This window comes from Pseudorca crassidens, chromosome 17 (genome assembly GCF_039906515.1).
Source record: "Pseudorca crassidens isolate mPseCra1 chromosome 17, mPseCra1.hap1, whole genome shotgun sequence".
In the NCBI taxonomy this organism is placed as follows: domain Eukaryota; kingdom Metazoa; phylum Chordata; class Mammalia; order Artiodactyla; family Delphinidae; genus Pseudorca; species Pseudorca crassidens.
Genome location: NC_090312.1, coordinates 42148261 through 42163774, shown reverse-complemented (window position 1 = coordinate 42163774; position 15514 = coordinate 42148261). Strand labels below are relative to the sequence as shown.

The following is a 15514-nucleotide window of genomic DNA, read 5'->3' as shown; positions in this document are numbered from 1 at the left end:
AGTAATAATAATGTCTACCTTTATGTTGACCTGAAAACTCTAAACCAGGAGTCAGCAAACTTTTTTGTAAAGGGCTAAATAATAGATATTTTAGGCTTTGTGGGCCATATACAGTTTCTGTGGTGTAGTCTAATTTGTTGTTATGGTTTTTTCCCCCCCTTTACAACCCTAAGAATTGTTCTTAGGTCAAGAAATCTATAAAAACAAGCCATGGGCTGGATTTGGCCTGTGAGCAATATTTTGCTGACCCCTGCTCTAAACCTTTTAATTTTTTATGGTTCCTCCAGCCCTGAATTTTCCATTAGCATTTTCTTGTACTGTTAAAATGTACTAAATGGGTGCTAGACTATTGTTTCTATTACACTGATGAATAATGATATATACCTCTTACTTTACAGATAGGTTCATTATCTCTTCATTGTACCATAGATGAGAAGCGGTTAGCTGGCTATTGTCAAGCGTGTGGTGTTCTTGTACCTTCTTCTGATAGTGCATCTCAGCAATTGACTCCATATAGTCAAGTCCATATTTGTTTGAGATCTGGCAACTATCAAGTAAGATGTGTGATGGGATACAATAGTGTAATCGAAAAGCACTGGAATCCAGACAGCTGAGTTCATATCCTGACACACCATTTACAGTTGTGCCGTTTAGGGCAAGCCAGACTGTCAGATTGGCCTATAAAATAGTTTTAATAATTAAGCTTCTTATGAGAATCAAATGAGAAGTTATAGTTTAAAAACTCTAAGGCAAAGCACTGGACAGATGTTGACTCATTGATATTCTCCTTTCTTGAAGGTATAGAATTTGCCCATTTTAAGTGCATTCTGTAAGAAACTCTGTAGGTAGGACTTTTAAAATTACAGGTAGAGAACTTTTAGTTTTATGGAGCCTAAAGTCTTGTGTCTGATCTGAAAGTATGGCCTTGTAACCCTGCCTTATTAGCCACTGCAAACATTAAGACTGAAGGAGAAAGTGAGCAGAGTGGTTTTGGTAGGTTTGGGTAGTGTATTACATAGCCCATTTTGCCAGGGAGTCTGGTCATCATCTCAGTTTTAATCATGAAAAGGGCTTAAATTAGTCTGTTGAGATTTTTATTGCACCCTCTGTGTATATATCTTTAGTTTTGTAATGAAAATCACTGGGAATTAGAATTTGTACTTTTAAAATCTTTTTTGGAAAGCCTTCATTCTAGGAAGTGAACAGTGCCTTCATGTTATTTAATTCAAAACAGAAATTATGAAATGACAAAGCTATAGCATACCTTCAGTTTTGTGTCTCCAAACGGACTTTTAGCCTAGGTTTTTAGTTCAGTCTTCTCAACTAGAGTTTATTTTTTTTCAGAGAAAATAGAAGAGAGGGGATATGTACTTCCTCTCCCTCCCTCTGGCCTGTTTTTTGCAAATTCTGCTTTGCCCTAGGGAAGAAAATTAAACTTTCTTGAAGATAGATTTCAGATACAGATGAAGTTATTAAACACTAGAGATCTTTCAGTTACGTATTCCTAGTACAGGCTTATGGAGGGTGGGGATCAATTATGATAAGATATAGAATCTTTAAAACGGTCCCTGGAATGGTAAGACCTTGGAAATATTAGTCATAAATAGGCACATATTACTGTGAATACAATAAAGTGCCAAAATGTGTCACTCAGAAAGTAGTGTAATGGGTAGCTAGGAAAGGGGAAAGAGCAATTTTGTTGCATCTCTGAAATTTATCACTTCAGTTATGTATGCAGGAGTATCTTAGAAATCATGTTTACCTTTTTTTGTTTTTTTGGAATAAGATTCTGTTTGTATTAACTATATATTTTTGTTTTGTGCTGATGAAGTAGTTACTGAACAGTTGTAACAAATATGTCTTCTCACATTTAGGAAGTGGCTTACTTTCCCCTGTGTAGCCTGTGTTTTGCTATGGAGGTGAAACAGTGGTTGCTTTATAGTTTTGAAGCCATTTTTGTCAGTGCTTTTGTGGTAGAGCTGAGTAGCTTTAGCTGTTTCAAGAAATCCCCACACTATCGAGATAAAGAGTTGATAAAGAACAGAAAAAGACTCTAATAATGTGGGTGTTAATGTAATTCACTAAATAATATATTTTAAACCATTTAAATTGATTAGAATAGTTTCTTAACATGTTATATTTAGATGAATTATTTTTAATTAATTATTTTAGTGTTTTAAAAAGTTTGTTGTATGAACCCCTCCCCTTTTTTTTGGCTGCACTGCGCGGCCTGTGGGATTTTAGTCCCCCTGCAGTGGAAGCCCAAAGTCTTAACCGCTGGACTGCCAGGGAAGTCCCTGAACCCATATTTAAAGTGGATGAGAAGAATTTAAAAACTTTCTCTCTAATAACATAGCTGAATTACTTCTTATTCATTGATTCTTCTCTCACCTCTCACTTTTGATCTTCAATTTTGAAAAAGGGTGGGGGGTGCTATTTGTAACGTAATTTTAAAATTTTAGAAAGAGAAGTTTTTCCTAGCAAGATTTTTTTTTTTCCTAGCAAGATGTTTTAATGATTTTCTTCACTGTGTAATTTCTATTATAGAAAGACTTTTAAAATTTTATTAAAAAATTTTTTTTTGGAAAGATTCTTTCATGATTTTTGAAATGGATGCAATTTGTGTCTGTGTTCTAGGAGGTAACAAAGATTTTCGCTGAAGACAATTTAACCTTCAGTTTACCTGTGCAGTTCCGGCAGTCAGTCCTAAGAGAGCTCTTTCAGAAAGCTCAACAGGGGTAAGGAAGTGAATTACTTTTTGATTTTTGAATAAAAGGGTAAGTGCATTTCAGATTTACCAAAAACATCCCTCCAAACTACCTGTATGTCTGACACAGTACTTTCACTTTTTTTTAGTATATGGGAAGTTAACATGGCCAGAGGAGCCACTTTAATGTTCATCTGATCCATTTTAAAAGTGCTTGGGGAAAAAAATTTACATAGCAGAATTTGATTCTGTTACCTAATCTTTATAGCTAAATTGTCCCTTTACAAATTCAAGACCTTCCCATGACTTAGGTATTTACTAACGTGCCGGAATATCATAAGATCTTACCTCTCAAGAGTAAATGGCTTATTCTTGTGATTTTAGTTTTGCAATATATTCCTTTTTATTAAAAAAAAATTAGTGTATCTGCTTTTGTATTCTACAGAAATGAAGCTCTAGATGAAATCTGTTTTAAAGTCTGTGCCTGTAACACAGTCCGTGATATATTGGAAGGTAGAGCGATTGGTGTTCAATTTAACCAGCTATTTCTTAGACCTAATAAAGAGAAAATAGACTTTCTTCTTGAGGTAAGACGTTTTTTCCCCTTTTGATTTATAATTTTGCTTTAAGTTTACCAATGATCTCTTAGCTACCAAATCCAGTGCCCTCTTTTCTGTCTTCGTCTGACTTGCCCCTCTGGCTGATAGTTGTTTCTACTGATAGACCACGGTCTCTAACCCTGTTCTCCATCACTGGGTTTTCCATAGTCCTCCATTGACTTCTCTTTTACGCTCCCTTTAATGTTTTTATTTACAAAAGTTTTGTCCTTGGCTCACTCAACTTCTCATATCACTTTTTATTCTCATCCAAAACTTCAATCACCTGCTCACTAAAAACCCTTGGATCATACTTCTTGCCTCTCATGTGAGCTCCAGAATCTGTGTTTCTACTGGCTCTTTCTCTTTCTTTAATAGTCTTAATGTAATAAACCTTGAGAGGAGTACATAGAGTACAATTAGTACCATTTAGTTCTAAACATACAACACTGCCAATGCTTTAGAAGTCCTTCTTATGCTCCTTACCAAACCCTCTCTGCCTCTCCTTGAGGAAACCACTGTCCTGTGTTTTGTGATAATCATTTCCTTGCTTTTCATTACGGTTGTATCACCTTTGTATGTACCCTTAAAGAATATTCTTTAATTTGCCTGTTTCGAACTTTACATAAATGAAATCATACAAAATAAATTCTTTGTCTCTCAGTGAACATACTTGAGATGTTTTTTCAAGTTGTATGCAAGTACAGTTTTTTTTTTTCCATTGCTGTAAGGTGTTACAACATTATATGACCATGTCACAATTTATTTATTCTTAAGATGATGGACATTTGTGTTATTTACAATTTGTGGCTATTGTGCTTCTTGGAAAATACTGTACACATATCCTGGTGCACCCACATACGATTTATCTGTTACATTCCTGGAGAAGGTTTATCTGCAATATTACTATATAATTTCCAAGTGTTTTTGCCACTAGCATGCATGAGGGTTCTTGTTGGTCAGGATCTTTGTCAGCACTTGGTATTGTCAGATTTCCTGCCAGGTTCATGGTATAATGGTATCTCATTGAGATTTTTTTTTTTTTTTTTTTTTCTGGACTCAATTTCCGATATTCTAATTTGTTTCATTATGCATATTTCTGGACATTTATCATACTCTTTGATACAATGACTTTATAGTAATTATAATAACAGAGCACAGTTGTAGTATTCACTATATACTGTTCTAAGCAATTTAGATTTAATCTTCACAAAACCCCTTTCAGGTAGGTACTGTTAACATCCTTATTTCAAACATGCTCTGTGTCTCATCACCAGTAAGTAGCAGAGCCTGGGTTTGAAACCAGGAAGTATAACTCCAGAGCCCATGTTCTTAAACATTAGGTCAAACTGCCCATTACTGCAACTCTTCTTTTTAAAAATAAACTTTTTAGCTATTTTCGGTACTTATTCTTCTATAGTCTTCTTTAAAATAACTTTATTCAGTTCCCAAACAAAATCAAAACCCCTTTTTGGGATTCTAATTAGAATTGCATTAACTTTATATAATAATTCTGGAACGTATATGTTTTTATGACTTGTCTTCCCATTTAGGAACATGATAAATTTCTCTGTCTGTTCGGGTCTTATTTCATGTATCCTTCATTAAGATTTTATAGTTTCCCTTAAATAGGTCCTGTACCTTGTAAAATTTATCCCAAGTATTTTATAAGTTTTGTCATTGTTGTGAATGAAATGTTTTCTCCCACTGTTGAAAGTAAAGAGAAAAACCTTTTGATTTTTTTTGAATTTTATTTAATTTATTTTTTTTATATAGCAGGTTCTTATTAGTTATCTATTTTATATATATTAGTGTATGTATGTCAATCCCAATCTCCCAATTCATCCCACCCCCACCCCCACCACCCCACCGCTTTCCCCCCGTGGTGCCCATACGTTTGTTCTCTATATCTGTGTCTCTATTTCTGCCCTACAAACCAGTTCATCTGTACCATTTTTCTAGGTTCCACATATATGCGTTAATATACAATATTTGTTTTTCTCTTTCTGACTTACTTCATTTGTAGAGATCCATTCACGTCTCTACAAATGACCCAATTTCATTCCTTTTTATGGCTGAGTAATATTCCATTGTATATATGTACCACATCTTCTTTATCCATTCATCTGTTGATGGGCATTTAGGTTGCTTCCATAACCTGGCTATTGTAAATGCTGCAATGAACATTGGAGTGCATGTGTCTTTCTGAATTATGGTTTTCTCTGGGTATATGCCCAGTAGTGGGATTGCTGGGTCATATGGCAACTCTAATTTTAGTTTTTTAAGGAACCTCCATACTGTTCTCCATAGTGGCTGTATCAATTTACATTCCCACCAACAGTGTAAGAGGGTTCCCTTTTCTCCACACCCTCTCCAGCATTTGTTGTTTGTAGATTTTCTGATGATGCCCATTCTAACTGGTGTGAGGTGATACCTCATTGTAGTATTGATTTGTATTTCACTAATAATTAGTAATGTTGAGCAGTTTTTCATGTGCTTCTTGGCCATCTGTATGTCTTCTGTGGAGAAATGTCTATTTAGGTCTTCTGCCCATTTTTGGATTGGGTTGTTTGTTTTTTTAATATTGAGCTGCATGAGCTGTTTATATATTTTGGAGATTAATCCTTTGTCCATCAATTCATTTGCAAAAATTTTCTCCCATTTTGAGGGTTGCCTTTTCATCTTGTTTGTAGTTTCCTTTGCTTTGCAAAAGCTTTTAAGTTTCATTAGGTCCCATTTGTTTATTTTTGCTTTTATTTCCATTACTCTAGGAGGTGGATCAAAAAAGAGCCTACTGTGATTTATGTCAAATCATTGAGATTTTAACATCCATTTCCTTTATTACTGAGGAATTCAGCAGCTTTTCATTTAGTTTTTGCACATATAGATTTTGTCTTTTTTTTTTTTTTTTTTTTTTTTTGCGGTACGCGGGCCTCTCACTGTTGTGGCCTCTCCCGTTGCGGAGCACAGGCTCCGGACATCCAGGCTCAGTGGCCATGGCTCACGGGCCCAGCCGCTCTGTGGCATGTAGGATCTTCCTGGACTGGGGCACGAACCCGTGTCCCCTGCATCAGCAGGCGGACTCTCAACCACTGCGCCACCAGGGAAGCCCTAGATTTTGTCTTTTGAGGTACCCATTCCAAGTGGTATGCCTCATTTTTCTGTTGAATTGTCTTTTTTTTTTCTTTTGCAGGAATTTTTTATATATTCTGTCCTTTACTAGTTTTAAATACTGCAGGTATCTTTTCTGCGTTTCACTTCTCTTTTAACTTTTTATTATTTTAAAAGTTCTTAATTTTAATATAATAAAATTTATCAATCTTTTCCATAAAGGAAAAGATTAGTGGATTTCTGTGTCTTGTTCAAGAAAGCTTTTCATATCCTGTAGTCGTGAAAATTGTCCTATATTTTACCTTCTAAAAGCTCTAGAGCTTAGCCTTCTTTTCACATTTAGGTCTTTAAGCCACCTATGATTGATTTTTGTGTATTAACATGAAGTAGGGGGTCTGATGTCATTTTTTTCCTCACTTGTTCCAGTACCATTTATTGTAAGTTCCATCTTTTTTCTGCCAATCTCCAGTGCTACCTCTCTTGAATGCCAAGTATCCATACGTGTGTGGGCCTGTCTCTGGGCTGTGTTCTGTACCACTTTTCTGTTTGTTTACCCATACATCAGTATCCCTGTCTTGATATCATCTGAAGTACATACCTTGTTTTTCAAAGTTGTGCTGGTTATGCTTGTCTTTTTGCGTTTTCTTGTAGACAGTTGACTCATTGTCAAGTTTCTCAAATAAGCCTGTTGGATTTTTGTTTGGAACTACGTTACCTTTAAAAGTCAATTTGTGAAAAATTAGTATCTTTACAATATTGAGTGTTCTAATCTGTGAACTGGTATAGGTTTTGATTTATTTAGACGTTCTTTAATGCCCTTTAAAGCTTTATAATTTTTCCATAGAAGTCTTTTTATTTTATTTTTTTATGAACTTGAAAATAGTTTATGCATTGGTATAGAGGTATAGTTGAACTCTGTATATGATTTCGTTTCCAGCTACTTTGCTAAACTCTTAAAAATTCTGTTTATCTATAGGTTCATTTGTTTTTCTAAATAGTCTTTATCTGTAAATAATGCATTTTGTTTTCTTCATTTTCTAGCCTTTTCATTTTTATTTCTGTGTACTTGTTCTTACTGTGCTGACAATGATCTCCAGTACAATGTTTGGTAGAAAGGGCTCTGATGGGCTTCCTGGTCTCATTCTTAGTCTCAAAAGCTTGTACTCTTTTACCGTTTAGAATGATGTTTATTATAGGTTTTTCTTATCGTTACTCCGTATCTGATTAAGGAAGTTTCTGTTTATCCTTAATTCACTGAAGGCTCTTATTTTAAAAAAATCATGAATTATTTTTAGATTTTATTAAATGCTTTTTCTATGTCTATTATGATAAGCACGTAATTTTTCTCTTCTAATTGGTTAATGTAGTGAAGTATATTAATTTTTAAGTGTTGAAGTACCTTGTCTGGATAAACCCAACTAGGTTGTGATCTTTTTTTTAAACTGAGATATAATTGACGTGGAACATTGTATTAGTTTTAGGTTATGTTATGATTGTTTTTAATATATATTGCTGGATTTGGCTTGCTAATACTTTAAGATTTTTTTACATTCGTGTGTGAGATTGATGCATCAGTTTTTTTTCTTTCTTGTCCTGTCTTTGATTCTGTTACTAAGGTCATGTGTGCCTCATAAATAAATTGAGGTGTGGATCATTTCTTTTTACCTGGAAAAGAAAATGGACTCATTGCTTTTTTTCAGTGTTTCGTAAAATTTACCAATGATGTATTTGGGCCTGGAGATTTTTTTGGGGGGAAGATCTTTGGCATTGATTCAATTTCAGTGATTTCATCTGCTGTTCTTTTTTCTTGTTTAGTTTTGAGAAGTTCTTTTCTAAGAATTTGTCCACTTTATCTAAATTTTTAAGTTGATTAATATTTATGTTTTTAGTTATCTTTTCAGTGTTTATAGCATCTGTAGAGATGTCACCTATTTCATATTTTTCAGTTTTAAAAAGTTGAGGTGAATTCACATAACATCTTTGTTACGTTGCTTATCAGGAGTTACCACATATTCCCGAACACATGACGACATGTATACAATGCATCTCTATATTTGAATAAACAGTCTCATGAAAGTACACTAAAATATTATTTATCATAAGATCTTACATATGGTAGCAAACTTAATTTATGCATACAGTGGGGCAAAATTATTAGAATGTAAATATATCGTACATACTCCAAGATGCTCAGATGTGTTATATACTGATAGCGTAACCTGTTCATCTGAGCAAAGTACCTTCAAGATACTGTTTCTGAGCATGGTAATTAAAAATACTATTATTCTTTTTTTTCTTTTAATAGCTTCATTGGGATGTAATTCGCATACCATACAATTCACCCATTTAAAATGTACAGTTCAGTGGTTTTTAGTATGTTCATGGAGTTGTGCAGCCATCACCTCAGCCAGCTTGACAACATTTCATTCCTCTCTGCCCGTCTGCAACAAAACTTCTTATCCATTAGCAGTCATTTCCCATTTTCCCTCAATCTCTTCAACCCTAGGCAACTATTAATCTACTTTTTGTCTCTGTAGATTTGCCTGTTCTGGACATGTCATATAAATAACTGACTTCTTTCACTTAATGTTGAAAACCTGAACAATCTGATCCATGTTGGAGTGTGTATCAGTACTTCGTTCTTTTTTATAGCTGAATAGTATCCCATTGACTGGATATGCTCTTCAGTGTCTGTTTTGAGTGTTCATTCATCAGGTGATGGGCTTTAGGGTTGTTTACACTTTTTAGCTCTTATGAATAATGCTGCTATAAACATTATATAATTTAATTTTTGTGTCAACATATTAGAGAATATTTGACAATTTCTTAAGGTTAGGGAGCTTTTACACTAATATATTCTCTTTGACTTCTTGTAAATAATATGTGGGGAGGAAACCTAATCTAATAAACTCAGAATAATATTATAAGGATATTATTTTTAGATAACTAATATTTTCATAGTTGGTTTCTGTTACTCTTTATTTTCATTGTTTGGTTTTTAAACCTTGGTTATCTTCTTAACCATTGGTTCTATATACTTTAACTATTATTGATCATTCTTTTCAACTATCTAAGATGACCCTTTTCTCACTTTTCTGACAGCAACTACTGATTCTTAAAGTTATCACTCCATTTAATTTGGCAACATACTTTGTAAATTTCGGCAGGACTTCTTCGTATGCTATATAGATTATTCTTTACTGCATATTCTTTGGTCTCATCTCTTAAATTTCTTAACCAGATCTCTGACTGATAATGTTTGAAAGGAAAATTCACTTGTTTTTAAATCTAAACTTTTCAGACTGTAGTATAATTATTTTAAAGTACCCATATTCAAATAAAAATTACTCAAATTCCTAGGTATGTTCAAGATCAATAAATTTAGAAAAAGCTTCAGATTCTTTGAAAGGAAACATGGCTGCTTTTCTAAAGTAAGTGCCTTTCTTTTCTTTTTCTTAATTTTGAACTTAGTCCTGTGAGAAAAATATCTTTTATTCCTTATCGTTTTGGATTTGCCCTGCCTATCTTATAACCAGGCAGTAATTGGTATTTAAGAACAGTTATGGTTTGGATTCGTGTAACCACATAAAACTTAGGATTCTGTCAGTTACTCCTTTTGTATATTGTAGCATTGAAATCACAAACTTTAAATAAGGACCAAAAAGAAATTTTAAAAGCTGTTTCAAATGATTGTTGTGCAGTTATTGAGTGGTGGTTTTTTAAACAGTTTATTAATAAAAATTGGTTAATATGATTGTTTTCCCCAAACTAAAATTATACACTTTTTTGTTTTATAATATTTCTTACTGATCTAGGAATGTGTGTCTGGGGTTGGAAGACCTGCAGTATGTTTTCATGATTTCTTCACATGAGCTTTTCATTACATTGTTGAAAGATGAAGAACGAAAGCTACTGGTTGATCAGATGAGGAAGAGATCCCCTAGAGTAAATCTGTGCATTAAACCAGTAACTTCATTTTATGATATCCCAGGTTAGCTCTGCTAGCTAAAATGTTGGCACATTCTGCCCCTCAGTATATTTAGGATATCCTCTTAATTTGTTTCAGATTACACGAATGCTGGTAATTAATAGACATTTACCTGTCTTTTGTAGTCATATTTCTGTCTAAGCAGTTAAGTCTTGGGACTCTGCTGAGTCTCTGATTCACGGAGATATAGGCCTAGATACATAAAAGATTTTAGCTGTGGGAGTAGACCCACGTAACTCTGCTGCTGTGTTCTTGAAGGTAAAAAACAGGAGGGGAGGGGAGCGGTTGAGAACGATAAAAGGTACAGGCTTGCATGCGTTTCAGCCTATATATCATCGTGATACTGTCTTCTAGCTAAACATTCAGCTTTGGCACCATTGCCATTTTTGCCTTATTTATTTGATGATTTTCTTCCATTTTTTTCTCTTATTTTATAAATATAAGTAGAAAATATAGTGCTGCTCATTAATAAGAAATACAAGCTTCAACACTTAATATAGGGGAGACAGAATTCAGCTGGCTGAATGAACTTTTAGCTGCTTTGACCCTCATTAGATTTAAACTGCGTTAACAGTGCAGGTGTAAAGGGAAAGAATAATATTAACACAGATAAAATGCTGGAAATGCATTATTGAAGACTATATCTGAAAGCCGAGTTGTAGTGAGGGATTTTAATGATCAATTCTTGGTTTTCTGGGGAAGGCAGTGCCTCCACCTCCTCATTCTCCCCTTCAGAAAACACATTCTTAATGTTTATTGCTCAAAACATTTTATATGTGCTTTTAAATAACACAGTATGTTCCAAAGTAGGAGACTGTCTATATAAGTTAAATTTTTCCACATATCCCACATAATTCTTTCCATGTACCAGCTACTGATTTTTATGTTTTTATTTTCATTATCTTTGTTAAATGCATTCATTTATTAAATGAAGACGTAATAAAAATTGTGTTAGGCTTTCTATATGAGAGTGAAGTTAAAACATAATTTGCATTAAGTTGAATAAATAAGTTTTCAAGATGAGAGATGCTTTTAACTTATAATACTTATAAACATGCACAATTTCTCTCAGTAAATTACCATTCTCATATTTATAGGATTATGTATACCTTTGAATCAAATCATTATTTAAATGGAAACCTCTCCTTCCTTTCTTAGCCTCAGCAAGTGTCAACATTGGCCAGTTGGAGCATCAGCTGATATTGTCAGTAGATCCCTGGAGGATTCGACAGATTTTAATTGAATTACATGGTATGACTTCAGAGCGCCAATTCTGGACCGTGTCTAATAAGGTAAGAAGACCCTCTCTTAAGCGCAGATAAGAAGGGACTTCCCTGGTGGTGCAGTGGTTAAGAATCCAGCCGCCAATTCAGGGGACATGGGTTTGATCCCTGGTCCAGGAAGATCCCACATGCCACAGAGCAGCTAAGCCCGTGCGCCACAACTACTGAGCCTGTGCTCTAGAGCCCGCAAGCCACAACTACTGAGCCTGCATGCCACAACTACTGAAGCCTGCGTGCCTAGAGCCCGTGCTCTGCAACAAGAGAAGCCACCACAATGAGAAGCCCACAAACTGCAACGAAGAGTAGCCCTCGCTCACCACAACTAGAGAAAGCCTGCGTGCAGCAAGAAGACCCAATGCAGCCAGGAAAAAAAAAAAGAACAGATAAGAAAATTACCCTTGTTTTCTGATGTAATTTCATAGAAGAGCTGTTCCCTGACCTTTTTGGGAATAAGAACCCCCTTTATTTGTCAACAATTCATCAACAATGTGAAGTACCTGCACATGAGAGTAATTGCACTTTGAACATCCATTGACAGAGAAAATTTGAAATATCCGAAAAAGGTTATTAAATCGACACTATTAAATTAGTAACAACAAAAAATGAGTTTATATTTCATTTGTTGTCATAACACCTACATGCATTTTCAGTATAGCTGTTAATATGTGTGTAAGGTATAATATTTATGCAGTCTGGAGCTAATATTTGCTGTGTGCTTACAGAGTATTTTTGGTTTAGTTTTTTCCTATCTTCTTGAAGTCTAAAGCCTACAGTTTAGAACCACTTCATTAAAACTTCTTTTAGAACATTTTTGGCTTTAGATATTCTTTTTAAAATGCGAAGCTAATGTTTCTGAAGTTGTCTATTTAAGTTTTCCCGTGTGGAAAGTGCAAATGAAAATAGCTTTTTAAACATTTCAGTGGAATGTAGCTTGAAATACAAGGGAAGCAGTCCACAGATACAGGAGAAATTAAAGTACTGTGGTAGTGCTTCTAATTTAACTGCATACTCCTCCTCTGCTGAATATGTAATAAAAAGAAGCAAGAAATTGCTGTATATTTTGTGGGGTTTGAACGTAAAAGTGCAGTGAAATGAAAAATTGGTCTGAACCTTAGTTGGGCTTCTTAGCATTGACATTGTTATTTGTGTTCATTTATATAGAGAGGAAGTATATAGCATAATAGTTAAGAGCGGGAGTTCTGGTACTAACTGCCTGCGTTTGAATGCCAGCTCTCTACTTAACTAGCTGTATAGTCTTCGGCAAGTTATTTGACTTCTGTGTGTCTCTGTTTTCCCATCTGTGAAATGGAGATAATAGTACCTACGTAATACTGTTGGGAGGATCATATGAGTTAATACGTATTAAACTCCTAGAATTTTTTTCTCCTTCTTTATTTCTATAGTCTATCCTTCAGAAAGTTCCAATCCATTTAATTATTTATTACTAGCTCATTATAGTGATTATGTTCATTTTGATTAGCATTTCAGTACAGCTGTCATTTTCCTTTCTCTTTCAAAAATGACTTTTGAATGATTTTTAAATGGGGTTGACTGTTACTGAAAGATTCTTATCTAGATTTGGCTTCATGTGTGTGTATTTGTGGATTTTTATTTCTTCTAGTGGGAAATACCTTCTGTCTATAGTGGTGTTATCCTGGCAATCAAAGACAATTTAACAAGAGATTTGGTTTACATTCTAATGGCCAAAGGTTTACACTGCAGTACTGTTAAGGTGAGTAAAAGCATACATTGACGTCTGGTTAAGAATATGCTTTGTAAATTTAGCGTGAAGCCAGGAATCAGAATCAGTTGTGTTTTCCTGATCTTAAAATCATAGTTGTAGGCCTAGGAGGATATTTGAAAAGGCATTTTGGTTTATTCTTTTTCCTTTTACCCTCATAGCTATACGAAAAGGGTCTTGGACATATGGCTACTACTCTATGTCTTTTAAAAAATTAGAGAGCATGAATAGTTCTTTTGTATTTAGGGTTCAGTTAGTAAAGATTGTATTCCAAGCTAAAGAAAACAAAAACAAAAATCCTTAAAATTACTTTTGTAGATTTTACATAAGGATCTATTTGTGAAGTAGTCTGGGATGGAAATACAGATTTGGGAATCATCAAAGATCACCCTGGGAGAATATTCAGAACCTAGGGTATCCAGCACAGGTCCAAAAAGAGTGGCGTGAGAAAGAGTCTGGTATGAAGACCAGACTTGTGGGGTCATAATAGCTAAGGGGATAGAGGTTGTCAAGAAAAGGGAATGGACACCACTGGGTTGCAGCCCCTAAGTGCAGTAAGGTAACTGAAAGTTATTGAGTAGATTGTGCCATTAGAAGATCTTTGTTTAGTAAGAGCTATTTCTTTTTCATGATGTGGGGGATAGAAGCCACATTGTACGAGTGAAAGAATCATGTGGAGAGAGTAAGCGAAGGCTACTCTTTGGAAAAATTAGAAAGAGATGTGTAGGAAAGGGCTTGGATCATAGCTGATTTGATTTATTTATTAGTCAATTATATAGGCTAATAGGGTTGTGTGCAAAATTTTAGAATGTGGAACCTTGTTGAAGGGGTAAGGTCTAATTCTGACTATCTTAGGGGGAGAAGGGTGTTTAATCATGGAATTTTATACCTGTATGATATGTATGTAATATTTATATAAAACTTCTAGTTCTGTTATTTTATTAATTTATTTTTTGGCCACGCTGTGTAGCATGTAGGATCTTAGTTCCCAGACCAGGGATTGAACCTGTGCCCCCTGCAGTGGAAGCGTGGGGTCTTAACCCCTGGACTGCCAAGGAAGTCCCCTAGTTTTGTTATTTTATAATTTATGTAAAACTTGTTTAGTAATATAGCATGTATATTATATTGATTGTTTATTGGATGTTTTTTAAAAATTACAGGTAATTCCCTGGCGGTTCAGTGGTCAGGACTCTGTGCTTCCACTGCAGGGGGCACGGGTTCAATCCCTGGTCGGGGAACTAAGATCCTGCATGCCGTGTGGTGCAGCCAAAAAAAAAAAAAAAATTTACAAAAGAATTAAGTATTTATTGGAATAAATCAACGATGCAGAGATGATAAAAAGATGATAGTCTAGCCTCACTCCCCAAGATAACCTGTGTTAACCATTTAAATTAATTCTTCTCCTCTTTGTTCTGTACTTTTAAAGACGTATTTTTTGACTCCAGAGGAAAGGTGATGCAGGCTATTCTGCTGTTTCTTTTTATAGGACTTTACCCATGCTAAACAGCTATTTGCTGCTTGTTTGGAGTTGGTGACAGAATTCTCACCAAAACTTCGTCAGGTCATGCTGAATGAGATGCTGCTTTTGGATATTCATACACATGAAGCTGGAACAGGGCAATCTGGAGAGAGACCGCCTTCTGATCTTATTAGTAGGGTGCGAGGATATCTGGAAATGAGGCTTCCTGGTAAGACTTTTTCACAAAGCCAAATTTCAGAAATTTAGTACTCAAGTAACTGTGGGGAATATTCTAAAAGAATATTTACTGGACTTTTTACCATCTATGAAAAAATTATTTGTCTTTTAAAACAATTCAGATGTGGAGTTCACTTGAAAACATTGGGGAAAATGTAGGAAATTGTTAATTTCCTAGGATTGCCATAAATAAGTAACAGAAATTTATTTATTTATTTAAAATTTATTTATTTATTTTTGGCTGCTTTGGGTCTTTATTGCTGCAGAAATTAATTTTTTCATGGTTTTGGAGATGAGATGTCTGAAATCAAGGGGTCTGCAGGCCTACACTCCCTTTGAAGGCTCTAGAGAAGGATCCTTCCTTGCTTCTCCCTAGCCTCTGGTGGCTCCCA

The 15514-nt window shown here is 34.7% G+C and overlaps 1 protein-coding gene across 1 annotated transcript in view; it reads left to right on the top strand.

Annotated features, from left to right (window-relative positions):
- The window catches only part of INTS8 (integrator complex subunit 8), a 53022-nt gene that overhangs the window by 17989 nt on the left and 19519 nt on the right, over window positions 1-15514 (top strand). The window contains exons 8-15 of the mRNA XM_067711739.1: window positions 399-554; window positions 2638-2738; window positions 3153-3294; window positions 9775-9845; window positions 10230-10405; window positions 11561-11694; window positions 13307-13417; window positions 14913-15114. Of these exons, the coding sequence (XP_067567840.1) occupies window positions 399-554; window positions 2638-2738; window positions 3153-3294; window positions 9775-9845; window positions 10230-10405; window positions 11561-11694; window positions 13307-13417; window positions 14913-15114 (1093 nt within the window). The remainder of the gene's footprint in view (window positions 1-398; window positions 555-2637; window positions 2739-3152; window positions 3295-9774; window positions 9846-10229; window positions 10406-11560; window positions 11695-13306; window positions 13418-14912; window positions 15115-15514) is intronic.